The sequence below is a fragment of the Emys orbicularis genome, chromosome 9 (genome assembly GCF_028017835.1).
Source record: "Emys orbicularis isolate rEmyOrb1 chromosome 9, rEmyOrb1.hap1, whole genome shotgun sequence".
NCBI lineage: Eukaryota > Metazoa > Chordata > Testudines > Emydidae > Emys > Emys orbicularis.
The window spans coordinates 11028479-11056081 of NC_088691.1; the positions used below are offsets into that span (position 1 = coordinate 11028479).

At 42.1% G+C, this 27603-nt stretch overlaps 1 protein-coding gene across 1 annotated transcript in view; it reads left to right on the forward strand.

The window, feature by feature from the left end:
• Window positions 1-4699: 4699 nt before the first annotated feature.
• MTM1 (myotubularin 1) overlaps window positions 4700-27603 on the forward strand; it is a 59973-nt gene continuing 37069 nt past the window's right edge. Inside the window, exons 1-4 of the mRNA XM_065410450.1 lie at window positions 4700-4785; window positions 23821-23892; window positions 25006-25078; window positions 26962-27056. Coding sequence (XP_065266522.1) covers window positions 23830-23892; window positions 25006-25078; window positions 26962-27056 — 231 coding nt within the window. The 5' untranslated portion in view covers window positions 4700-4785; window positions 23821-23829. The remainder of the gene's footprint in view (window positions 4786-23820; window positions 23893-25005; window positions 25079-26961; window positions 27057-27603) is intronic.

Consider the following 27603-nt stretch of genomic DNA (forward strand, 5'->3'; position numbering starts at 1 on the left):
TCAGAAGGAAAAGAGAACAGCATCTCAACACAGATGAGATTATCTGGGGGAGGAAAAAGGAAGAATATGGTTGTTTCATCTCCCTCTGGCTCAATGCTTAGTGTTGCTATTTGTTAATATAAAACATGCAATACCATGCTTGTTATAGAAATATCTTGTCTATACTTCAAAAGCAATTTCTGTATCATAACAGGCATTAGTTCAGTTCCCTTGTGTTTAAAAACAATTGTTTGGACAAAATTAATTTGGGTTTTGGGAATTCCAGTTGTAAATTGTTGACAGTAAAGGAGACTCTAAAAATAATGGATTAAAATAATTTTAAAAACAATTTGTCTCACGATCATGACACCTAAAAGTGCATCACATCTGGAAGGAATGCATGTCTAGCCTCAAAATGCAGTCGTTTGACTATCGGCCCGATCCTCAGCTGGCTCCATTGACAACAGCTAAATTAAAAAATTACTTTGCGACTCCGAAGGAAAACCCATGAAAGAACGCAAACATTAGTTGCAAGTGTGACGTCTGTGATTTGGGAGGTGACCCTCTTCCCTCTGAGCTAATACTGAGCCAATGGTCCAGCATAGCATTAGTGTTGGAGGTGCCATATCTTGGATTAGATATAAAACCAGGCTTGTGACCACTGATGCTCATGAAAGATCTCATGTCACTTTTCACAAGAATAAGGTTGGTAAGCCTATTGTCCTGGTCCCAGTTTGGATAATTACATTTTGCTTACTTTTACTATAATACAGGGTATTCTATCCCATCTAATGTCATGAATCCCTTTCTCTGTTAGAAAGCTAGTTCTACATGAGTGATAGGTCTCCAAGTTATAATTTTATACTGTCGAGTTTTATATTAGTTACTTTACACTATGTCTTAATATAGCGAAACATCTTGGTAGTCTGAGTCTTTCCATTTTTATCTCATATTAATCATTCCCATGTCCTCCCCCTCCCAAACTGTTTTAATTATTAATTATTTTTGCTTTTTATTTGTACTGAGGTAGTATCCAAAAGTCCCAATGAAGCTCAGAACCCTCCCCCCCCCCCAAGGTAGGTGCTCTATAAACACCAAAGACATAACCTTTGCTCCAAAGGACTTACAATCTAAAGAAGACGTGACAGACAGACAATAATAAACAAAAACAAGGAGTAGTCATAGGTACATGTCTCGTTGGTTCCTTTTTCACTATTGCCATCCTCAAACATTCAAAAATCATGAGGTAGGCCTAAAAAAATAATGAGATTTAAAAATGGTTCCTGAGCCTTTGGTTCACTCGGGTCATGTTTTCAAACTTTTCTCCGCAACATGAGGGCTAGAAAGCTACTTTCGTTTTAAATGAAAGCCAAGATTCTTACTGAACCATTTGACTCCAGGAGCTGGGGCCTTAAGAAAACACCAAATATCACGAAACTTGTGATAAAATTGTGAGAGTGGGCAACACTGCTTTTTATTAACTCATTGCCTAATTACCGGTACTACTTTTACTTTATGATTAAACTTTGTCTGCTTACTAACCCATGCCTTTCCCTGTGTCTTCTCTTATTTTTCATTGTGTTGTTTTATTTATGGATAGGAAGTATGTTTTATTTAGGGTCCCTATCCAAGTGCAGACCCTTACAACTGTGGAAGCCTGTTGACTTACGTGGGAAGGTATATGCCTTTACCGGATTGAGATGTAGTGTTTGTTATGTGCTGTGTAAATTAATAGCATGCTATACCTGGTTTTTATTAAAATAATATTTAAGAAGTCATATTTTGAGGTAGCATCAAGACATCATATATGAGCTGTTGAAACTTGCTTTGGGCTGAAATCTGACACAGTCTCATCCCAGGAACAAGTTCTTTAAAACCAAATTTAATAAAAAAGCTGGTTGTCTTTTTCCAATTATTTCTGAGATGCATTATTAGATTTGTATAGCTTGCAAATCTCAAGACAGATTTGTATTACACTGCTAGCTGGTTAGGCCATGGATATTACTTTATTCTGACAACTTTCCTATTTAAAATGTTGCGGAAAGGCAGAATTAACCATCCCACTGAGTTCTTTAATAAAAACTGATTCTAATGCCATTTAAATGCAAAGTTACCAGTACATAATACAGGCAAGTGAAAGGAGACCAGTAAAGGATCTTTCAAAAATGGGTTTTCTGCAATCTGCATGTATTTTTTTTCTATTCTGATATATAAAGGCAGCCTGAAATAAGTTTTGTTTTGAATCTACTCTGAACAGGCACTAGTACACACAAGTACAACTTTTAGAACCACGTGAACAGGTTGGGGACATGTTGTTAAATACACCTGAGACCAGTCTATGTTGCCTCTCCTACTGTTGCCAGTACTGGTGGAGCTGCATCAGCACTAGGCCCATCGTGGGAGAATTTCTGAACACATTCTATACCAGAAGTGGGCAAACTATGGGTGCTTACCCTGGCGAGCCGCGTGCCAAAGGTTGCCAATTCCTGTTGTAATGTTTAAATTGTCACAGTCCTGGTTCTATCAAAGTACCGCAATGTTTTTAAATATTTGTTGGATGGTCTCTGAAATGGCTTTGTCAAACAGTACAAAACAGAACGATTCAATAAAGAAGAAGTAAAGCACATGTGCATGTATACTGCTTTATCTTATTTAGCCTCGCCAGGTTTGAGAGTAGCACATTTTACCGCAATCAATGCCTTATCTAGTCCTGCTGAGTTCAGTCAGCAGCCCTTGCTTTAAAAAGGAGAGGTCAGAGAAGTAGGTTTTAAACAGACCGAAGGGAGCAGGAGAGGAATTGCACAGCAAACACCAAAATCTCACAAAGGAGTGGACACAGCAGTGGATGAAGTGTGTCACTATCTTTGATATCTTAAGTGTGTAGTTACTTGGGATCTTGTGGCATAAAACACCATCATACATATGCAAAAGATAAAAAGAAGGAAGCCATGGAGAGAGGGAGTTAGCCTGTCCTCACCGAGAGAGGGGACATTAAAAGGCTCCTAAGAGCCTCTTCTCTAAACCAAGCTGCCCTGGAAAGGACTTAATTTCTGTGTCAGCTAAACATAGCCTTCAGTTTCACTTGTCTAAACAACAAACCTTCCTTCTCTACAGCATAGTAATTCACTCCTCACAACAACGCCGCTGGAATCCCAAAATAGCAATTAGTACAACTTGCTGCCACCAGCAAAACTAACCAACGAGGCAGAAAAGCTTCCATTTCACACTCGCTCCCTCTCCTTCACTATTTCCTGTTCTTTTTCTGATCCCTCCCCTTTCCTTTCCCTGTTTTCTCCTCTCCTGCCTTGTTCTGTCTCCTCCCAATCTCTCTCCTTCTTTGCTCCCATTTCAAATACCTTTAAAAATATAGTAGTGGCATTAACAAGTGCTGCCAAAGTGTAAAAAAGGACAGGAACTTGGGTGCTTGTCAGAGGCAGATACAGCACATCAGGCATCTATCCAAGACAGAGTTCCGGTATGTGACTAGGTTTTTATCCAGTGTCCATTTGTCATTATTATCCATCCTTGATTTGATGGTAGATTGCTACATAGCAATACTGCCTCTGCTATCTCTCTCCATCTCCTAGGCCAGGGTAGGGTGACCAGACAGCAAGTGTGAAAAATCAGGATGGGGGTAGGGGGTAATAGGAGCCTATATAAGAAAAAGCCCCCAAAATCAGGACTGTCCCTATAAAATCAGGACATCTGGTCACCCTAGGCCAGGGTAATGCACAGTTGTCCCACACGGCTTTTTGATTGGCAGTCTGTTATAATTACTGATAATCTGGGGCAATAACTTTCTTGTAGCAATTCACTGGTTCCCTGCATCTTGCGGAGTCATTTGCATTGTGAGCTTCGCACCAGTGGAAATATCTCCACGCAGTCGTGAGGCAATGGTGATTAAGATACCCCCTGTCGGCGTGACCATTTCAATCACTCCTCTCTCATACTGGTCACCATCCTCCAACTTTTCACTGTGCTGTGTGTTGCCAGCCTTCGTTCATGGGTTCTCAGCTTGGGGCTTTTGACCAGACAGGGCTTCACCCACCTCTGTTTAGGGCTAGATAGGCAGCACCAGGCCCCCCAGAACTTTTCCCTGTTGTCATGGGAGGTTACAGAATGGAACAGATCGAGGGCAGCAGCCCTAGTGGAGTCGGTGCGTGGTGCCCCCGTGGAGGGGCCTGGCTGCTAGCAGTCCATGCACTGTTCTCCCCAGGCTTAGGCCTTAGCCTCCTAAGGGCTGTGGTGAGGCAGTTTGTTCCATGGGTTGGGTTGGGTTGGGGGGGGGGGGGGGGCTGTTGTCCTGCAGGGGTTCATGGGTCTCCTTTCCCACTCTGCCTCCGCCCAGCCACTTTCTCGTCCTGCCTCTTTTTAGAGTCAGTCGTTGTGATATGAACCTGAGACAGGCCCTTTCAGCCAAGCAAACTACAGCTCCCAACAGGCCCCGCGGCCCGTCCCTGCCCAAGCAAACTACAGCTCCCGGCAGGCCCCGCGGCCCGTCCCTGCCCAAGCAAACTACAGCTCCCGGCAGGCCCCGCGGCCCGTCCCTGCCCAAGCCCGCCCCTGCCCACGCAAACTACAGCTCCCGGCAGGCTCCGCGGCCCGCCCCTGCCCAAGCAAACTACAGCTCCCGGCAGGCCCCGCGGCCCAGCTCGGCCGAGCCCCTTCAGCCAAACCCTTAGACTGGGGGCTCCGCTCCGGCCCCGTCACGTGACAGGCCGAAGTTGGCCCGTGCCGTGAGGGGAGCGCTCGGCGCGGAAGCGGGACTCGGACCCACGGCAGGGGGAAAACGGCGACTAGAGCGCGGTGAGTGTCCCGGCCTCCCACCGGGCAACAGGCGGCTCCTGCTGACCCCGGGGCTGCGGAACAGGAGCCCGGCCTGGGTCCCCCTCCGCGCGGAGTACTCCTTCCCCGCCCCCACAGCAACCCCCACCCCAGAGCCCCCCGACATACCCCTCCCCCACCCCAACCCGCGCCCCTATAGCTCCACCCTGGCACGCCACAGGGCCCCACCGCCATACCCCTCGCGCGCCCCCAGCCCAACCCCCACCCCATACTCCTCCCTCACGCTAACCCCCGCCATAGCCCTCCCCCACCGCACCCTCACGGACACCTCTCCCACCCTGCCTCCTAGGTCACTCTCACCTGCCATGCCCTTCCCCCCTCCCCCAGACCCCTTGCTCCATATGTCCCTCCCCTAAGGTAGCCCCCACACCGCAGGGTCTTTACCCTCTGGGTCGCTGCCATCCCGTCACGCCCCTCCACTCATGGCACCCTCTTTCCCTTCCCCTTCCTAGGCTGTCCCCATCCTACATAACACCCCTTCCTCTAGCCATCACTATGCCTGCCACCCCTGTCTTTCCAGCGCCCCTCCCTCCAGATCAGTCCCATCCCACGGAACATCACTTCACTTCCCTAGAGCTTGGTGTGATGATTAACTCTCAGGCCATTTCCTCTCCCTTCTCTCAAGTCACATCTCACCTTGTCTCCCAAGACACTTTCTGGGCTCCTACCTTCCTGCCATCTTAAACCCCTTTAAAAGCTGGAAGTTGTGTTGGAGAAGGATATCAGGCCATGAAGACATTTCCCTTCCCCCAGTGTTTGTGTTGCTCTCGGTTTGGGTGCTGTGTAAATTACCTTTGGCTTCAAACGGGGATGCTGCTTCATGGGGCTCTCTAGGAGTCTGTTTCTGTTACTATAACAGGAGTACTTGTGGCACCTTAGAGACTAACAAATTTATTAGAGCATAAGCTTTCGTGGGCTACAACCCACTTCTTCGGATGCATATAGAGTGAACCATATATTGAGGAGATATATATACACACACATACAGAGAGCATGAACAGGTGGGAGTTACTATTCATTCCCTCTGGATTCTTCTTCTGTTTCTAGCTGCTCTGATGGCCTGAACGTTGGTAACTTAAAATGAGGTGTTAAATGTTTCATTGAAATACATGACACATTAACATTCTTCAGGGGAGGGGAGGTACTTACGTAGATTATTTCTTCCCCCTCCAAAAAAGTTTCCCTTCCCAATGACATTAAAATGGGGGGCAGGTCATTTAATTTCAGAGCAAATATTTTTATTTGATTCCTAATGAGACTAGTTCTTGCTAGCAGTTTGCTAATTTGCTGTTAGTCGTTCTTGTTTTCAGTCTTTTCTATGTGATGTAGGAAACACGGTAGTGATGTTTGCAGTTTGTTCATTTGGCTGAGTTAGTGCTAGAATAAAATCAGAAAAATAAACCAGTTTTAACATCTGCATCATTGTTTTTCGAATGACCATACTGCAAGACCTTTTAAGATTTTTTTGTTAATTTTAATGGGGCTGGGAGTAGGGCTTCCTTTAAGGAGAAAGAGGTAAGCTCACACTTGTTCTTGGTAGCTCTCAAAAAATACTTCTAGAGATGCTGGAAGACATTCATGACTAGAATAAATTTTAGGTCTAAATTAGTTGTGTGTTGCTTAATATTAAACGACTGAATGGATTTTGTCTTTATTTGTATCTGGTCTGAAGATTGCTGCCCTTTTGCTGGTGCAGTTAATAAACAAGGTTATGTTATGTTAAAAAATAGACTGGCAGAAAATGTCTACATAGGTTCTTATGGTTTGGCTCTACTGTATCTGTGGTATAATTGTCTACTGTCCAGAACCCTTTACTTACCATAGGGAAATAGTGTTTTTTCCATGGTTATGGTCATACTTGTTTGTCATTAGCCAGGTCTAAAGGACAAAATTTTCCTGGGAGAAGACTGTATCAGTGGACAAAGACAAAGCATACTTATTACACACTGCTACAATATTTGGTTTTAATCCATGGTTTGGTGGTAAAAACAAACTAGGTTTCCAGTTAAAGATATCAAAGCTGATAGGTGCAGAAAGCTGTAATGTGATTAGTGTTGTCAATATATGTCCTGCAAGTGACAAAAGTAGAGAGTTCAGATAAAAAGAACAGACCTGTGTGAAATGTTGAATTTTCATTTTCCATACTATGTATCATACTTTGTTTGCTCAGAAGGAAACTGGTAATAGAAACATTTCCTGAAGAGAGAGTTAGGTTCTGCATCATCTAGTTTGATCAAACTAATTCTATGATTTTTTTTTTTTTGTCTAGTAGAGTACATTTCTGGTGTGTGTCATAGCTGTATAATATATTATGGCATTCCCTTAAACTCTTTGACAAAATGAATCTTGCACACTGTGTAACAGTCTTTTTAAAATGTTGTGCGTGAGAGGGCATAAGTTGCTTATTGTTATGGAATTGGAATTGTATAAATTACAATTTCTTTTTCAGCCCCAGTTGTTGCCCACTTCCTCTGCATAGATACTGTCTTTTCAACATAAATGTATAGCTGTGTGTGTTAAAATAATCCATCAAAACAAAACACTACTGCACACATGTCTCCCCTGGGGAGAGGATCAGAGAGCAAACACGTGACAGATGTTAGTCACATTGCTTAATATGCTACTGGAAACTGCACAATCAGTACAGTGATGAGTGCTGTATAAGAACCTATATAGAAGAGAATAGAAAAGAAAATAAATGCTAGAGGCCAGTTTGGAACTGTCATTCTTAGGGTTCCTGAAGGGAAAGCCCTTTACCTCCCCAGCTGAAATTTTGCCTTCAGTTAGTTTACTTAGGTGGAGTTAGTTCAGTTTTTCCTTTTACATCAGCAGTGAGGAGCACTGAGAGTTCCTTATTTTTTCGCTTCCTATTTGGGCATTTTAAAATTAATACCTGCTAGAACATTGCTGGCAACTGTGGGATGCCTCTCCCCACCTGTTGGATTCCTGCCAGAGGCCCAGTTATAACACAAAAGCCAAATAAACACCATTTGTAGTGGAAGTGCTTAGTTTACAGTAGTCATTCAGCCTTGCACTGAAGTGGATCTGTTCATGCTTTTGCAACTAAATTGACTTGACAGAGTCTAAGGGGGAGCAGCAGGTGAAGTTAGGGTCTCCCTGAAAGTGATGGCGCCACCCAGTAAGATTGATGTTTTAGCCAGGTTATCTAAATGATCAGTTGCCCACTTAGAGGGTAGGCATTCTGGAGAGGTATAACATTGCTAAGAGGGTGTTTAAAAACATAATTCCCTTGAAGAAATGGTTCTTCCAGTTGACCACACATTTGATGGAAAGCAAGATTTCACATCCTCCTCACCCATGCCTCTCTCCATCCTTTAGCTAGTTTTTATAGGCACTGGGGATAAATCCAACACAGCACTGAAAAATAGACTAAAGGGGACGAAAAGTACAGGTGAAAGAGAATGGCGCACTAATATATCCATTGTTTGAGAACATTATCAATGGGGAATTGGGAAAAACCTGGACACAGGATGTCATTTCAACCATCATAATTAAGTTTTTATAAGGTATAGCAATGTAAAGGAGAAATAACTTCCATTTCATATGTGGAATCATCAGTTAAATCTTTAGCAATAGAGCTATTGTGGCCTGAGGGGATATCTTTCAAAAAGAACAAGCAGAAAGAGAGATTGAAGACTTTCTTAAAAGAAACTTTGAAGCAGCATCTGTTGCTCCTCAAACATTGTTATCAGCTACATCAGTTTTTCGCAACATGAATGGCGGGGTGGGAGGTACAGACTACTTCAATGGGATGCAAAGTAGAAAAAAGGGTGTGTCTGGCTTGGAAAGCTGCAGAACATTCCTAACTACGGCCTTGGCTACACTCGCGGATTCACAGCGCTGCCGCGGCAGCGCTGAAGCGCGAGTGTAGTCGCGCCGCCAGCCAGAGAGCCAGAGAGCTCTCGCAGCGCTGCAAGTACTCCACCTCTCCGAGGGGAATAGCTTGCAGCGCTGCAGGCGCTGATTACACTGGCGCTTTACAGCGCTGCACTCGCTGCGCTCAGGGGGGGTGTTTTTTCACACCCCTGAGCGCAGCAAGTGCAGCGCTGTGAATTGCCAGTGTAGCCAAGGCCTACATGTGCACACACTGCAAATGTGCTACTCAGTCTGTGTTTCCTTTTTTTTCTTTGCTCCTGTTGTGCGTCTTTCTGTAGCTTGCTGTAGCAGAAGCTCACTGTACATGGCTTCAGACTGAGCAACCTGCCACACCTGAACCTTGTTTGCTGTGCTCACATGGCACCCACATCAGATTTGGTGGGCAACAGTGGATGTTCCCCCACCCCAGCAGTGTATGGCTTTGAATTGAGTGGGGTAATGAGTAGGGGAATCAGAGCTACCAGAGAGTAAATGAAGGTAGGAGGTAAGTAAGGGACAAGTCAGAAAAATGCAAGAGCAGCAAAGGAAAGAACATGAGGATGACAAGGGGGGAGGGAGAGACAGAAAAAAGAGATGGCACTCTCACGATGTGGCACTGGGGACGTATGCCAATTCCTCCCCCAGGGTGGAGGACAGGCACTAACAAAAAAAATATTGGGAACCACTGAAGTGCATGCTGCTCTTTCTTGGTGATATGAAGACAGAGGATATAGCAAGACAGTAAATAAAAGTCAATCTGCAAAAAGCTTACTTCAGCTACATCTGTCATGGCACACACTTCTATTGAATCTGTCTTGTGAGATATGGCTTCTAATGCTATTGCTAAAAGACATTGTTGGCTCCTCCATGGCAACCTCTCCAAGCAATTTTTTCAACATAATTTGAAGGAGGGGAAAGTTAGAGAAAGTACTGTTGGAGGCCAATGACAGGAATATGTAGTCTGCACCTTAAGTGACCTTACAGGAGGTCTAATTAACTCTTCAAATGCAGTCCTTTTGAAATTTGGGTAGAAGTTAGAGTTCAGACTACAAAGGAAAACGCTGAAACAGAAAGTGAGGAGGAAAGTCTAGGAGTGGGTAAAAATCCTCTCCAAATAAGAGTTGGATTTCCTAGAACATTTTTTCATTCAATACCTTCTCTAGAATAGCAGGGTGTTTTTTATTTAATGTTAATTTTTATTTTTTTAAAGCCATAGGTACAATAACATCTTGTCTCCTGGCTCTGGGAGGCATTAGGAGAGTATCTTGTCAAATTTCCCAGTGAGTATTTTCACACTTTCCCCATGCTGCCTCTTATGCAAGGGAGGACTCCTTGTAAAAATCTACAAGGCCACCACATTCTCTTCCTTTAAATCTCTTTAAAACCTAACAGTGCCATGATGTCTATAATACGCTTGACATTCATTAGGCAGCTGGAGTGCTATGATTGCTGCTTATTATATTAATCATAACTATCTCACTGTTCTCTTGTGCACTGTATTGTATCCTCCCTGTTCTCATTTCATAAAATTCTGTTGTGAGCTCTTTGTGGCAAGGGTCGTTGTCTTTTTATGTATATGTTTGGTGCGTTTGAGGAAACTATTGGGAGTGGTTCCAACTCCTTAATAGTGTACCTCTCATGATCCAACTTCTCATTCGTAGTCTCACAGAGAATTGGTGATGTCAGAGGCATTACTATATAGTCCTAAAAGGACAGGCCAGCCTGGAAAAGAGTATTTAATTACAAACTTAAAATGTGCTCTCTGACAGCTTTTTTTTTTTTTTTTTTCCAGGAGGGGAGTAAAGAGTAAGCAGCATCTGAGGAGGGGCTCCTTTGAGGGGAGGGATGAGGGAAGAGAGAGCAGAAGGTTGGAGCCATGTTGTCTTTACAGGAGTGGGAAGGGCGGGGGAGCAAGCAAGTTGCATAGCAGTTGGTGCAGGGATGGGGCCCATAGGAGAGAGAACTAGCAAGAGGAGCAGCAGATGTACTGCAAAAAGGACTCTTTAAAAAAAGAAAAAGAAAAAAAAAAAAAGGGAAGCCATCAGTTTCCTCTCCAGGCCCAGCTGGGAAGCTGAAGAATCATCTGAGTAACTTAGAAAGTAAAATTTAGTTTTAGGCACCCAAATCGGGAGCTGCTTTTATGCTTTCAGTGCAATTTCTTGAGAGAAGACAGGAAGGGGTTAGAGAGGGGGGAAATATTGTAGGTTTAAACTACGCTATCTCACCTGATTATGTCCCTTCACATTTTGAAATAGGACATTTAACTCAGGCTGAAAATGTTTGATTTTGGATCTGAAGATGTGGAGAAAGATGGATTTATCTGTATTTCTTTGTGCCACTGGCTGGACTTTTGACCTATTAAAATATCCCGGATTGCTTTTAACAGTCACCAGGAGATTGAAGCCGATTTCGGTAGACTCCCAGCCAATCTGTGAGGGTTGGCAATCCTAGACGTAAGAGGGAGAAGCACAAAAATGGTGGTATCTTGGCTAAGTGCAAGAAAAGTGCAAAACTTGCAAGGAAAGAATCGAGATTAGTTGGGACCAGATGTGTATAGACTGTTGTTTCAATCTTTCTCTCGGCTTGGTATGTACCTTTGCGTAAACAGATGATACGTTTGTTTTGAATAAGTTGTTTTATAGTCACTTTACTCAACCACAGGTCTCAGGCTTCCAGAGACTCATTTCTTACAGATGCCAAATACAATTGGGTCTGTTGTGTTAACACAGTTGGAAACGGGGAGAGCTGCCACTCCACGAGCTGGTCTGTGAGTGGTAGAATTGAGGGCCTCCACATGGAGAGAGGTGAAGGTAACAAAATTTGTCACTTGAGTGCACTAGAGGGGGGCTGCAATGTGAGTCTAAGGCACTCATAACAGTGGCAGTACCGTTGGAATGGGGCTGGGCTAACCTGGTGATCCAGTCTAAAGTGTGGGTAGAGGTCTGACACTTAGGGCTTGTCTACACTTACCAGGGGATCGATGCACAGCGATCCATACATCGGTGGTCGTTTTAGCGGATCTACTGAAGACCTGCTAAATCGACTGCGGATCACTCTCCCGTCAACTCGAGAAGAGTAACGGGAGTCGACGGGAGAGCGTCTCCCATCAACATCGCGTAGTGTGGACCCCGCAGTAAGTAGATCTAAGCTACATTGACTTGAGTTACGCTGTTCACGTAACTCAAATTGTGTAGCTTAGACCAACTTTTCCCTGTAGTGTAGACAGGGTGCCCACAGAGAGACTGGGTAGAGGTCACAGTTCTAACTTCCCACTGAACTGTGACAGAAGGGAATCTTAGATTTATTATTAAGCCAATTTCCAAAAGTGCATATTTCCTCTCTTGTTTAAAACCTATTGTTGAAGCACTGTGCTTTCAGGTTTGCTCATTTTGCTTATGATTTTAGGAATTTTTCTTTTTCATCTGGCATTTTCTTGCTAACTAACAAGTAAGGGCTGGTGGCCTGCAGCAGTGAGTGTGTATACCAGTGATACTTAAATTGCCTTCATTGTTTCTATAGTTCTTGATGACTGTTTGTTGTATCACTGGCATTTAAATTTGAAAATCTTGAAATTTTCTTGAAGCTGAATATCACAACTTCGAGTGTATTGCTTTTAACATCATTCTTTACTTCTCTCAGTGTTTAATTTGCAGGTACAATCTGCGTTGACAGTTCAACCTCTTTTATGAGAACCATTATTTTCTTTTTAAATATGCATAAACAGAATGGCTTAAACCTTCTATTGGCACTTTTAAAATATTTTGATACTTCATCCTATACTATATTACAAGAATGTTGGAACTCTTCTACATGTTTTCATACTCTGCTTATTTTTCTGCAGCTTCCTTTAAACTTTTTGTGACATTTGAAATTCATCTACCTTTATTGCTCTCTTAATCTGGTATGGTTGACCATATCCCCTCTGTGTTGAGGGAAACTTGTGGATTTCATTGATCATTTTAAGATCATGGATAAGATTGTTTCTGCTTGTCCTGATTTATTTATTCAGTTTTGTATTCTGCTTTCTAGTCCTGACTTCAGATTATTCGCTTTTATCTTTTGTTAATAAGCACTCACTCTTAGCTTAATTTTAACTGAATTATTTCACGTGAGAGCGATCTCCCTAGATTTCTGCTCTTCCCTACATGTTTATATCTGTATGTCTTTTGCACAGTTGTGGAGGCTAGTACTGTATACAAAAAATCCAACTCTGCCAAGAGACACTGACTTTGTTTTTTATCCTTTATATTTTATTATTGGACAGGACAGCATCTTTTTCTCATTGCATCTGCAAGTTGTTATATAGGTTGTACAGACTTGTGTGTGTTATAGTAACTCTAAAATCTTCTTATGTGCAACTGTTTTTCCACTTATATTTTTCTTTTTATATTATTTGCTTCCATTTGCCATAAGTGGCAAATACAGAGCAGTTCTGCTTGATAATGGTCCAAAGCAGTTCAATATAACAATATAAAGTGAGCATTGTACACTTTGTATTCTGTGTTGTAATTGAAATAATATATTTGAAAATGTAGAAGAACTTCCAAAAATATTTAATAAATTTCAATTGATATTCTATTTTTAACAGTGTGATTAAAACTGTGATTCATCATGATTAATTTTTTTAATCACGATTACATTTTTTTTAGATAATCGCATGAGTTAACTGCAATTAATCAACAGCCTTAGTATTTTCACATCCTTGTAAAAATCTTTCCAGGTGAACATAATCACTGCTGAAAAAATCTACAAAAATCCAATACTTTTCCTTTTAGTATTCAAAAAGAAAATCTCTCTCGCCACACCAAATTATTGTTTCATCTTCTAACTGTCATATTGGTGTATTTCCTACCTTTTCTTCATCCCAAAGACTAGAGAGATATATTAAGTATATAATTTACTAAATAAGATTTCATTCATTTATCCTATTTGCATATTCTGAAACTAAATCTAGTAAGGAATTACTATAAATGAATGAGGAATCAGTAGCAATTAAGTAGCAAAGAAACATCTTATATGAAGTGCTTCATGGTAATATAACTGCCGTTAAGGTGGTATGACTTTGCCATAGTTTTTCTGTTCTAATCAATGATGGTGGCTTAAGAATAAGTATCTGTAAAGGAGCAAATGCTATCTTATCAATAACTTACACTAATTACAGAACATTTGTAGTAAGTATGCATGCCTCAAAGTAATTTGAATAAAGTTAAATTGATATGTTGGGTATAAAGTGACTTTAAATGTGTCCGCATAAGGGTTTGCACAACTATAACAATATTGATTTAAATACCGATTTTAGTTAAACAGTAATTCTCGTATATAGATAAGGCTTTAGAAGACTCATCAGTGTCAAATGATCCTTAATTGGATCCTGGACCCCAAATGAGCCAAATCACTCTTGTCAGGACTCCAGTGATCCAAATTTGGCTCACTGGGCATTAGATCCTAATAACGGAGTTAGTGGTGGTTTTCAAACCTTTTAAGAGTCCTAGTGCAGGGGTTCTCAAACTGGGGGTCGGGACCCTGAGGGGGTCGCGAGGTTATCACATGGGGGGGTTGCGAGCTGTCAGCCTCCACCCCAAACCCCGCTTCACCTCCAGCAATAGGTTTATTATAGTGTTAATTAAAAACACTTTTTTATATATTTTATAAGGGGGAGGGGTCGCACTCAGTGCCTTGCTATGTGAAAGGGGTCACCAGTACAAAAGTTTGAGAACCACTGTCCTAGTGAGCTTTGCAAATTCTTGAGGGGAGCTGCCAAATTTTATAAGGGGGTGATGAGGTGTTCAGGAAAAGAGTGAATGCCTCTTGCTCTCTCCTTCACTCCTGCAGATCTCCCAAGTTCTTTAGGGAGGGTGACAAAATGAGAGGATTGAAGGGAAGTTGAGGTTTTTGCCCTCTTGTGGACCTCCTGCAATTTGTGGGAGGAAAGAAACCCTGCAAGGATTACTCAATAGTCACTCCCAATCCATGATCTTTGAGTGGGCTTGACAAGCTACTCTCAAGGCTTAGGACCAGCTTTTTAGAGGTATTTAAGTCCTAACGATGCAGTTAGGTACCTCTAGGCACTTTTGAAAATCCTATGATACCAAACTCCTATTGAAATCACTGGGGGGTTTGGAGAACTATGTGGTTTTGAAAATTCCACTGGGTGCCTAGCCTGCATCTTTAGGTGCCTGAATACCTGGTAAAAATCGGGCCTTTGGTGCCTACTCTTTCAAGCTCTGAGGAAGCTTGGTGAGGCCCCAACCTTATGAACCTTAGGCAGACCTAGTATAGGTATAGTTTTTTGTTTTTTAATGAAAGCTTAGGTCCGAGTCATTTTTTGAGGTCATCTGAACCATCATTCTCTGGCAATGTTACTATATCATGTTTTAATAACATTTGTAATAAGACTTTAAACAACTATATCTTAAATCTGGTTGCTAGATCTCAAGTAGGTTAAGTAAAAGTACACTTTGTATCTTCTTTTTTCTCTCCCTGCACAGTGGCTGGGGGGAGAATGTTCCAACTATTTAACACACTGTGTATTTAGGATGTCCTAATACAGCAGTTCTTTGTATGATTCGTTTAAAATGTTTTGCAGAAAAATTCTGTGTCTGCCCAAGATCTAACCTAGCAACTTTGAGGTTTATATTTTTACACGGGTTTGTGTTGTGCAGTGTATTTGTGAGGGATTGGGGGGAAGGGGGGCAAAGGGGATCAAAACTGGTTCACTTGCAAATTTCTTACTATGGAGTGACTGCTGTTGCTGCATAATAATTAGAAAGTTGAAACTATTTTAGGACTATGATAGACTATGCCTTTGGACTCTGCAGCAATATCACTTTGGCAGTTTGCCAGAAACAACTCTTCTAATCTGTTCCACAGAAGAAAAGAAATCAGTGTTTTAAAGGGAAATGTTTAATGTGAAATTTAAAAACCTTTTCTGAAAATCAGTTAGTTATTCTAGTCTGAAGAAAAAAACAGTATTGGGTACTTCTTGAATTGGCAGGTACTGTAAATGAGAACTTGATCTGTTCAAGTAGATCTTAATTTAGAATTTAGTTCATTGTCTTATTTCTTCATAAAGTCTTAGGCAGAGTTTAATTTACTTGACTATAGTTTACATATAAAGTAAGGGAAATGAAGAACTTCTCTTAGTTTGGTGGTAAGAGCTTATCTGATATTAATAGCTTTGAAGAAATTCAGTTTTTGCCATTTCTGGCAATTAGAAATGAAACTGAATTATTTGACTATTGTTCTGTGACTATATATGAACATGTTTCACTTCTTTGTATCTTTTGGAATAGATAGAAGTCAGCAAATGATTTTGTTCCTATCATTACTGAGGTCATCACTGAAATATCTAGAAAAACAAGGCTTATGAAGTATTGACAAATAGAGTTCCTAAAAGTATTTGTGGCGTATGTTCTACTTTGTGTAGCAAACATACTTTTTTGCTCCATCGCAAGTTGTACTAGAAAACTTGAGTTTTTCAGTGGCCTGATGGGATGAAAGCAGTTTGGGTTTTTTTGTACTGCTGTGTATCAAGGTTTTATAACCATAAATTAGCAAGTATCTAGTAGACTTTTTTCTCCATTCAGTGAACCTCTGCATAAATACAAAGAAAGTAATGGGACTAAAATTATAAGGCCTGTCTTGTGAATTTGATGACTGGGTTTTAGCTGTGCAATTCAACTTGTACAGCTACATACAGCCCCAATCAACTCTGTGTGCCTGTAATATAGGAGGAAGTGTTGTCCAGTAGCCAGACAAGGGAATTGAGGGGTTTAGGATTCCTTCAGTCTGTTGCAGTTCCACTACTAATTTGCTGTGATCTTGGACGAGTCACTTGCCCTTTCTGTGCCTTCGTGCACTCATTTTCTATGCTAGATGCCTACTTACCTTATATGGGTGATATAAGACTTAACTTACATTTGTATAGTTTCTAATATAAGATGCTAAATAAATGCATATTATTGTTCTTCGAGAAGAAATAAGGACTCTACGCTCTGAATTACATGATTTTTGTAACTAAACTCTCAGGCCAGGTCTACACTACCGCGGTAGTTCGACGGCTGGCAATCGAAGTTCCGGGTTCGATTTATCGCGTCTGGTCTGGACGCGATAAATCGATCCCGGAAGCGCTCGCCGTCGACTGCGGTACTCCAGCTCGGCGAGAGGAGTACTGCGGAGTCGACGGGGAGCCTGCCTGCCGCGTGTGGACCGCGTCTGAACCGCGGTAAGTTCGAACTAAGGTATGTCGACTTCAGCTACGTTATTCACGTAGCTGAAGTTGCGTACCTTAGTTCGAATTTGGGGGTTAGTGTAGACCAGGCCTCAGTCTTAATGTTGTATTTAACTTTCCTCACGTTTTAAAAAATAAACTTGTAACTGAATATCTTTTTTAAGGGGGATTTCAGTAAATGCTCAGGTATCTTTGTGAACATCTGTATGTGAAATGGCTTAATGGACAGTCTTTCTTCTTATTTTAATAAAAATAAACTTGAACCAAGAATAAGTACAAAAAATATCAGCTAAAAGCCAGTTTTAGTTTAAAGAAAATAGTTTCAGCCATTTGACGGTTGAGTATTCAGATATATACAAATGACAGCATTATGATTTAGAAAAGGTTGCAAACTTGTGTTCAATATTTTTTATACTATGAAAATTTGTCTGAAAATTTGCTAGTTCCAAACCACTTTCTCTCACTCCTAGTTGCCATTTCTATTATTAAATCAATACAGCTGTGGTTTCTGAGGTATTGTCTGCTGAATACTAGGAACAGTTCATCCTGAAGGTGGCACAAATAGAAATACCACACTTAAATTGAGTGTACTGTTCTAAAACATATCTTCCTATGAAACATGGCAAAGGCATTAGAATTCCCTCAGCACTTGGTATGTTCCAAATTGTAAGTTTTAAAACAAAATAGTTTCTCAGTTTCATGAGTCCAAAGGGTATGTCTACACTACAGGATTAATTCGAATTTATATAATTCGAATTTAGGAAACCGATTTTATAAATTCGAATGTATTCGGCCACACTAGGCACCATTAATTCGGTGGTGTGCGTCCAAGCTACCATAGTAGCATCGATTTCCAGAGCGTTGCATTGTGGGTAGCTTTTACATAGCTATCCCATAGTTCCCGCAGTCTCCACCCCCCTTGGAATTCTGGGTTGAGACCCCAGTGCATGATGGGGCAAAAAACATTGTCGCAGGTAGTTCTGGGTACAGCCTCCCCCTCCCTCCCTGAAAGCAACGGCAGACAACCATTTCGCGCCTTTTTTCCTGAGTGAACTCTGCAGACTCCATTCTGCATCAAGCATGGATCCCGTTGTGCTCCAGAACGCAGTCTTGAACATTATAAACACCTCGCGCTTTCTCGTGGAGTTTATGCTTACACAGGACCAGAAAAAAGAGGCGAGGAGGAGGAGGAGGCGGCGATTGCAGCGCAGCGACCAGCGTGATGAGGACATGGACACGGACACAGAATTCTCTGAGACCGCGGGCCCCGGTGCTTTGGAGATTATGATGTTAATGGGCCAGGTTATAGGCTTTGAACGCCGATTCTGGGCCCGGGAAACAAGCACAGACTGGTGGGACCGCATAGTGTTGCAGGTGTGGGACGATTCCCAGTGGCTGAGAAACTTTCGCATGCGTAAGGGCACTTTCATGGAACTTTGTGACTTGCTTTCCCCTGCCCTGAAGCGCCAGAATACCAAGATGAGAGCAGCCCTCACAGTTGAGAAGCGAGTGGCGATAGCCCTGTGGAAGCTTGCAACGCCAGACAGCTACCGGTCAGTCGGGAATCAATTTGGAGTGGGCAAATCTACTGTGGGGGCTGCTGTGATGCAAGTAGCCAAAGCAATCACGGAGGTGCTGCTACGAAAGGTAGTGACTCTGGGAAATGTGCAGGTCATAGTGGATGGCTTTGCTGCAATGGGATTCCCTAACTGTGGTGGGGCAATAGATGGAACCCATATTCCTATCTTGGCACCGGAGCACCAGGGTACCCAGTACATAAACCGCAAGGGGTACTTCTCAATGGTGCTGCAAGCACTTGTGGATCACAAGGGACGTTTCACCAACATCCATGTGGGCTGGCCGGGAAGGGTTCATGACGCTCGCGTCTTCAGGAACACCAATCTGTTTAAACGGCTGCAGCAAGGGACTTACTTTCCGGACCAGAAAATAACCGTGGGGGATGTTGAAATGCCAATTGTTATTCTTGGGGACCCAGCCTACCCCTTAATGCCATGGCTCATGAAGCCATACACAGGCAGCCTGGACAGGAGTCAGGAGTTGTTCAACTACAGGCTGAGCAAGTGCAGAATGGTGGTAGAATGTGCATTTGGCCGTTTAAAAGGTCGCTGGCGATCCTTATTGACTCGCTCAGACCTCAGCCAAACCAATATCCCCATTGTTATTACTGCTTGCTGTGTGCTTCACAATCTCTGTGAGAGCAAGGGGGAGACCTTTATGGCAGGGTGGGAGGCTGAGGCAAATCGCCTGGCTGCTGATTACTCGCAGCCAGACACCAGGGCGATTAGAAGAGCACACGATGAAGCGCTGCGCATTAGGGAAGCTTTGAAAACCAGTTTCATGACTGGCCAGGCTACAGTGTGAAATTTATGTTTGTTTATCCTTCCTGAAAACCCGCCCCCTTTATTGACTCATTCTCTGTAAGGAACCCACCCTCCCCCTTCCCCCAGCTTGCTTTCAAAGGAAATAAAGTCACCATTGTTTAAAAATCATTTATTCTTTATGAATTGATTATAAAAAGAGGGAGAGAACCTGAGTGGGGTTTGGGAGGAGGATCAGCGGGAAGGAAAAGCCCAGTAAAAAAAGGTTAAGAAAATGGCAGCCTTTTGCTTGGGCTGTCCACTGGGGTGGAATGGGAGGGTGTATGGAGCCTCCCCCCCCGTGTTCTTACACGTCTGGGTGTGGAGGCTATGGAACATGGTGAGGAGGTAGGGGGGTTATACAGGGGCTGTAGCGGCACTCGGTTCTCCAGCAGCCGTTCCTGAAGCTCCACCAGACGCCGGAGCATGTCTGTTTGCTCACGCAGCAGCCCCAGCGTTGCTTCCCGACTCCTCTGATCTTCCTGCCGCCACCTCTCATCTCGAGCGTCTCTCCTCTCCTCACGTTGGTCCCTCATGTCCTCACGTTGGTCCCTCATGTCCTCACGTTGGTCCCTCCTGTCCTCACGGTCACTGGCTTCTTTCCTATACTTGCAAACCGTCTCCTTCCACTCATTCAGATGAGCTCTTTCATTCCTGGTGGATTGCATGATTTCGGAAAACATCTCTTCTCTCGTTTTTTTTTTACGACGCCTTATCTGGGATAGCCTTCGGGAAGGAGGAGGGAGGCTTGAAACATTTGCACCTGCTGGAGGGAGTGAAAAAAGGAGAGAATTTTTTTAAAAGATACATTTTTCAGAACAATGCTTATACTCTTTCACGGTGTATACTATTCACATTACATAGCACATGTGATTTCTGTGCAAGGTCGCATTTTGCCTCTTAATATTGAGTGCCTGTGGCTTTGCTGCTAGAGATCACAGACGCAGGTCGGGGCAACAGAATTCACCTTGCATGCTGCCATGGTAAGCCACTGTCTTTAGGCTTCTGCGCCCTGCTTTCCCACATACCAAGCAAAGCCCGTTGTGCTGCAGTTTTCCTGTTAGCTTGTTTTCTGCTGCTGAAGGTTAACACCCCCCCCCCCCCCCATCCAATTCTCTGGGATGAGTGCTTTATCCCTCCCCCCACCGCCTGGCTGGTATCAGGGAAGATCCCAGCAGGAACCAAACTAACACCCCCCCCCCACCCGCCATGAATTCTCTGGGATGAGTGCTTTATCCCTCCCCCCACCGCGTGGCTGGTATCAGGGAAGATCCCTGCTAGCAAAACGCGAAAAGCTCTGGGCCAATCCTCCCCCCCCCCCTTGCACTTGGCTAAATGCAGGGAAGGATTTCTTTTCAGCCACAGGCAAACAGCCCAGTAGGAACGGCCACCTCAGTCCCCTTAATTAAATTCCCTTATTTCAACCAGGTTACCCTAAGCGATATCACTCTCCTGAGGATTACACAGCAAGATAAAGAACGGATGTTGCTTGAATGCCAGCAAACACCGGGACCATACGCTGCCAGGCTCTGTCAGGCAATGATACCAGATTACTTGCTACTAGCATGGCGTGGTCAAGTGTCCTACCATGGAGGACGGAATAAGGCTGCACTGCCCAGAAACCTTGTGGCAAGGCTTTTGGAGTACCTCCAGGAGAGCTTCATGGAGATGTCCCTGGAGGATTTCCGCTCCATCCCCAGACATGTTAACAGACTTTTCCAGTAGCTGTACTGGCTGCGAATGCATCCCAAGTGCTCAGGGCAAATTAATCATTAAAAATGCTTGCTTTTAAACCATGTTTTATATTTTAAAAGGTAAACTCACCTGAGGTCCCTTCCATGGGGTCATGGTCTTGGGTGCTGGCTTGGGAGGCTTGGGAGGGTACTTCAGTCAGGGTGAGAAACAGTTCCTGGCTGTTGGGGAGAACGGAGAGCTGGGTGCTCTCTGCCAGCTCGTCCTCCTCCTCCTCCTCTTCCCCTTCCGCGGAATCATCAGGTGTCCCTGATGAGATTATCCCCAGCTCGGAATCCACAGTCAGAGGTGGGGTAGTGGTGGCGGCCCCCCCTAGAAATGCATTTAGCTCAGCGTAGAAGCGGCATGTCCGCGGCTCTGACCCGGAGCGACCGTTTGCCTCCTTTGCTTTTTGATAGGCTTGTCTGAGCTCCTTGACTTTCACGCGGCACTGATCTGTGTCCCTATTGTGGCCTCTCTCCATCATGCCCTTGGAAATTTTTTCATAAGTTTTGGCATTTCGTCTTTTCGAACGCAGTTCAGCTAGCACTGAATCCTCTCCCCATATAGAGATCAAATCCAGTACCTCCTGTACGGTCCATGCTGGTGCTCTTTTTCGATTATCAGCCTGCATGGTTACCTGTGCTGATGAGCTCTCTGTGGTCACCTGTGCTCTCCACGCTGTGCAAACAGGAAATGAAATTCAAATGTTCCCGGGGCTTTTCCTGTCCACCTGGCCAGTGCATGCGAGTTCAGATTGCTGGCCAGAGCGGTCACAATGGTGCACTGTGGGATAGCTCCTGGAGGCCAATAACATCGAATTGCGGCCACACTAACGCTAATTCGAATTGACAAATTCGATTTTGGCGCTACTCCGCTCGTCGGGGTGGAGTACAGAAATCGAATTAAAGGGCCCTTTAATTCGAATTAAATGGCTTCGTTGTGTGGACGGTTCCAGAGTTAATTCGAATTAAAGCCACTAAATCCGAATTAAAGGTGTAGTGTAGACCAGGCCAAAGATAAGGTGGTTCTTGAGCTCAACTGGTTAAATGTTTAAATTGAATAAAAATTCCAAAATCACTTCTGGGTCACAACCAAAGCAAGTTTTGGAGAAAGTTGAAACAGAAAGATCTAGGAAGGAAGTGATGCTTTGATATGACAGTGTTAAACAAGCTGTTGAGCATGCTGAATCACAAGATTCTTTTTTCCTCATGTTTTCATTTGGAATATTAATGGGTTTCTATTTGTTTTCTGAAGGCGTGTTTTTATACTTTCCACTATTTTTTTGCTAAGCCATAAATCGTGGCAGCATAAAATAATTTAAATAGACTTGTAAATAAGTTGAATATTAGGATTCCTATATTTGCCTGCTCTTATTCAAAAGACAAGCCAGTGAAGTTCACAGATAGTTCTATTTTACCCTTGTGCTCCTCCTGCACTGGAGTGCTTTTCCTGTACAGTCACAGCAATTTAAAAACAAGTAGGGTCACAATTCTAAACTGCTGGTATCACTTCTGCCTGTTTCACACTGCTGCAGCGTCATTGGTATCATGCTATTGTGCAGAAGCAGAGGTAGATTAAACCAAGTGACAAAAGGGATCTTTTCAAAAGTCTGTAGGAAAAAAGCCACAGTGTGTTTATCCATGGACACAACATTGTTGATTAAGGCTGTAATAAGAGCAATCTTTTGGTTTTATTACCTAAAAGCCACAACCATTCAAAAGACTGCTTTCAGTTAATAGTTAATCTTAAGGAAACGTGTCACTGGTAGAAGAAAAATACGTTACTGGAAAATAGTCTTGCACCTCTGCCCATCTGAGGTTAAAGCAGACAGGTTCCTCCGCTGCAAAAATCAGAAAAAATAAACTGAAGCTTGCTTTATAGAGTAAATCCTGAAATGGCACACTTTTGTCTTTAATCAAAACCAGCTTTTTAAACTTGAATTAAAAGAAGAAGAAAAAAGAAAAAGAAAAAAGCAGCCTCTTCATTTAAATGCATCAAGGCTACTCTGATCAAGAAAAAGACAGTAAACTCCCCCTGCTGGTGGCTTCACGGACATTTCAATTTTAGGAAGTTGGGATTGTGTTTTCTGACAATAAAAATCCTGGGGAATTCCTTCTGGTTTTTCCCACTCTGGTCTCTCAATCTTTCTGAAACACTTCTGAGTAAACTTATAAGCTTAAATTTTAAGGTCTGTGTGATAAATGCCAGTTAATTTAATTTTCTTCCCCGTATTCGTAAATGAAAGTTCATAATATTAAAGGTTTCAGAGTAGCAGCCGTGTTAGTCTGTATCCGCAAAAAGAACAGGAGTACTTGTGGCACCTTAGAGACTAACAAATTTATTAGAGCATAAGCTTTCGTGGGCTACAACCCACTTCTTCGGATCCGAAGAAGTGGGTTGTAGCCCACGAAAGCTTATGCTCTAATAAATTTGTTAGTCTCTAAGGTGCCACAAGTACTCCTGTTCTTTTTGCATAATATTAAACCTTCAGGTGACCGATTACGAGAGTATATGTTTCTACTGTGTAGCAGAACACAATAGCTAAGTATGCAGAGTTATTTATTCCATTAATCACATTTTAAAAATACCCAAAATATATAATATGGACTCCAGGTATTGGTTTTGTTTGGGGCTGGGGGAAGGAATTAAAAAAAAATAGTATATTATTATTTTATTATTTTTGGAGGCTTTAAAATATTGTGATTAATTGAGTAAAACGTTAGATTGCAAGGCATTTTAGAATAAATCTATATCTTCCAATATCTGCTTTCTCATCAGATCCCCAATATGGCCTCATCATCATCACCTAAATATAATTCAAACTCCTTGGAGAGCTCGTCAATTAAAAGGGTGAGTGTAGCTTCTTCTGTATTATTGTGGCTATGTATTTTTTTCACTTTTTAAGTCAGGTATTTCAGGTTCTTGAGCACAAAACTGAATATTTATTGAGTAACTTCTATTATTCTTAATTGTATAAATTATTTCTGTTTCCAAAGTTCAAATGCAACTTGAAACAACAATAAACTGTAAGATTGAAGCATCAACCTGTGAAAACAAAGAAATTTCTTATCCCAGGTTTTTATAGCACCCGAAAGTCAATCCTGTTTCAATTTGCAAATTGCTATGCACTTTTTCTAGTATTGCTGAATGTTGTAATTTTGTTACTGTTCAGCTCTTTTTGTCTTCAGAAAAATTCTGTAACACAATTAATAAACTAGTTGTATCTTACCACGCGTAGTAGCTGGCCCACTTTGAGATTAAATAAAGTTACCTAAAGATAAGTACTCTCTACGAAATTCCACTCTTTCGTCGCAAGTATTGGGAGGGGAAGTATTTTTATTTTATTTATTTTAGCTTGATGTATTCTGAGGCAAATAGATGCTGCTTCTGCATTACCTGGTGGACTGTGTATCCTTGCACTTAAGTAGCATAATAGAAGTTTGTTTACTTGCTGTTTAAAAATATTTCTCTCTACCTTCTGCAGAAATACTTCTGTTGAACTACAGCCTTGTCACTCACTGTTCTCTTAAAATCTTTATTAAAAAATATAAGTGCCAAATGTACAAAGTGTGTCTAATAGTAAGGTGAACATTTTGCTTATATAACTATTTGAAAAGTGGGACAGATTTTTAAACTCCTGAACTAAGCAACTCTGATGAATAACTCTTATTCGAGACAATTGGAAGCTACAAAACCTTTCGAGACATTGAGATGTAGATATTTTATTCCAGTTAAATGCAAAAATTATTTTTGAATATTTCTTTAGCAAATAACATTAAGCACAGAGTTGAATTATTATTTTAGGGGTTCCTTTTTGCTTTGCTTTGCTGTGTCAGTTCCTGTACTGAAGTTCCTATTCCTTCATGTACAGGATATTTCGTGTTTTAAAACAGTTTATATCTATAAGATTTGAAGAAGTTGCACCAAGTATGAATTTGTTTTTATACCACCCTTTCTCTTTAGACCCCAAAAGATGGAACTAAATGGGAACAAAATGAGGAAATACCTCATCTACCAGGAGAAACTAGCGTCACAGGTAAAAAATTATCATTGAACATTCTAACCTAGTGCATATTGAAGGATTAGTAGGCCATATATATGTAATTTTATCTCTGTACTGTTGTGAATTTGTAGTGGGGTAACTTTTACTGAATTCCCATAAACAAACATTTTATTTTAAAGAACATTCAAGGTTGTTGAAATGTGACATCCACCCAGTGCAAACCCTTAAATGCAAGGAAATGCCAAGGTAAGGGACACCTCTTAGTTGTAACTTACTGCCCATACAGCATGTTTGCAATGACAGGACTCCCACACTCCCTTTTTATTTGCTGCATACAACACATCAATCTCCCTCACACAATAATGTGCAACTTCAACTACAACTTCAGCAACATTAGCATGTGTCAGGGTTGACTTGTGCCCACCTGCCAGGTGTTGCCCTGTTGTGTTAGGGAAATATGATATTGTAGTGAAGATTTTTGCATTACAGTGGGAGGAAGACTGTATGCAGTGTTTCCTTATGTTTTGGAGACCAAAGGCTGATCCTTGTGAAGGTGTGGAGTCTACCCCCTCAGTGGAAATGTGCTGTATGGGTGTTTGGGTCCCATTAAAAGGAGTCCTTTAGCTTGACATTTCTTTGGGTATGTCTACACAGCAACTATACACCCATGGCTGCCATGCTAGCCGACTTGGGCTTGCGGGGCTTGGGCTGCGGGGCTGTATAATTGCCATGTAGACTTCCGGGCTCAGGCTGGAGCCCAGGCTCTGGGACCCTTCCACTTCTCCGGGTCCCTGAGCCCGTGCTGGAGCCCGAGCCCGGAAGTCTACATAGCAATTAAACAGCTCCACAGCCCGAGCCCCGCAAGCCCAAGTTGGCTAGCATGGGCCAGCCGTGGGTGTTTAGTTGCTGTGTAGACATACTCTTTGTATCTAATGGTTTGTTTTGGAAAGATATCGCACTTATGAAAACCTTAACTGGTTTTACATATTTTTTAATGTGAATTTGCTAGATTTTTAATAGAGCAAGTGAAGGAGGGAATGGGGCAGAGTAGACCAGGGGGAGGAGGAATGGCTCCCCGGATTTTCCCTATGTTAGTGTACTACAGAATGAGTGGGAATTCTTGATGTGGGGGGTGGGTGGGGAGAGTGGGCCAGGGGAATAAGTGGGGAGAAAAATGGATGTACTGCACAATGAAATCTCTGTTTAATGAGAGCAGTAATAACTACTATAAGATTTTTTCACAAAGCTTATGATAGATCTTAAGAGCAGTTATTTGTATATGTAGTAGTATTTCCTTGCATTGTAGATGCCCTCACTAATTGGTAGTAGGCGTACTGATGTATTTAGAGTGCCTCCAGGGCTCCAGTATTTGCAGTATAGGCTGCCCTGTGAACTGTTCTTTGGCTCTGGTCAAAGTGAAATTGAGTAGTTCTCTCCAGGATGAACTGTTAATGATGAGCCCCTACACACCTTTACAAATAGAACTGTGTACCTTGACACAAGAGAATTTATTGTAGAGCATCAAAAGATGAAACAATATCAACATTAAGAATGTTTTCACTTTGGAATCTTAAAGGAACAGTCCAACAGCTACAAAAGAGAGATTTCAAATCCCAGTTGCTTCCTCATGTTTGTGTAGTTCTTTCATATAGCAGTGAGGAAGAGGAAAATACAAATGTAGTCAGAAATCAACAGACTTGGGGTGGGTGTAGAATCTGAAACGTTCAACTTCTTTTCTAAATGTCTCTATTAATTAACATGTAAAAGTTTTCCCCTCATGCAGATCCTTCTCTTAATAAAATTTGTATTATGAGTACAGTCATCCTTTTTATTGCTTCTTATTAGTGTTGTCCTTAACTCCTAAATTATGCTTTTTTCATAATGTTTTAAAGGTAAATGCTGTTTCTCATTTACAGACAAGGAAGTTATCTACGTATGTCCATTTAATGGTGCTGTTAAAGGAAGACTGTATGTTACAAACTACAGACTATACTTAAGAAGTGTGGAACTAGTGAGTAGCATGTGTAAACATTTTCACAATGCAAATCTGCATAACTGAAGACCAGTAATGAGATGCAGTTGTTTGTTATTGTTTTGGTCCCTTCTGGCCTTGAAATCTATGAATCTCTGCCCATAGAACAGCACTGGTGGGGGAATAGTAATGGCTGTTCAAGAAATTATGGGTGCAAAACAGAATAAAACTAAATCATGGGCTGCTCTGTTGTGATCAGACTCAAGGTTTTAGAACCCTTGAACTGAGATCATTGCGATCTCAGACAGTTTTTATTACTTGGATGCAAAAAGTTGGCAATATTTAGATGCAAAAAAAGTGGGCAATTTTCCTCTTCAGTGCTAAAGTTCATTGCTGTGACAATAGTTTTACATTGCCAATACAAGAGTAATTTGTTCCTGCAGCAGAGTTCATGTGAAGAAAAATAGAGCTGTCACGAAAAAGATTTGCATTGTTAGCAAAAGGAAGGAGATATTCAGTTAAGATAGTAGCAGAAACATTAGGTTTTTAATCATCAATATGGTATTAATTTTACTGCAGAAATCTT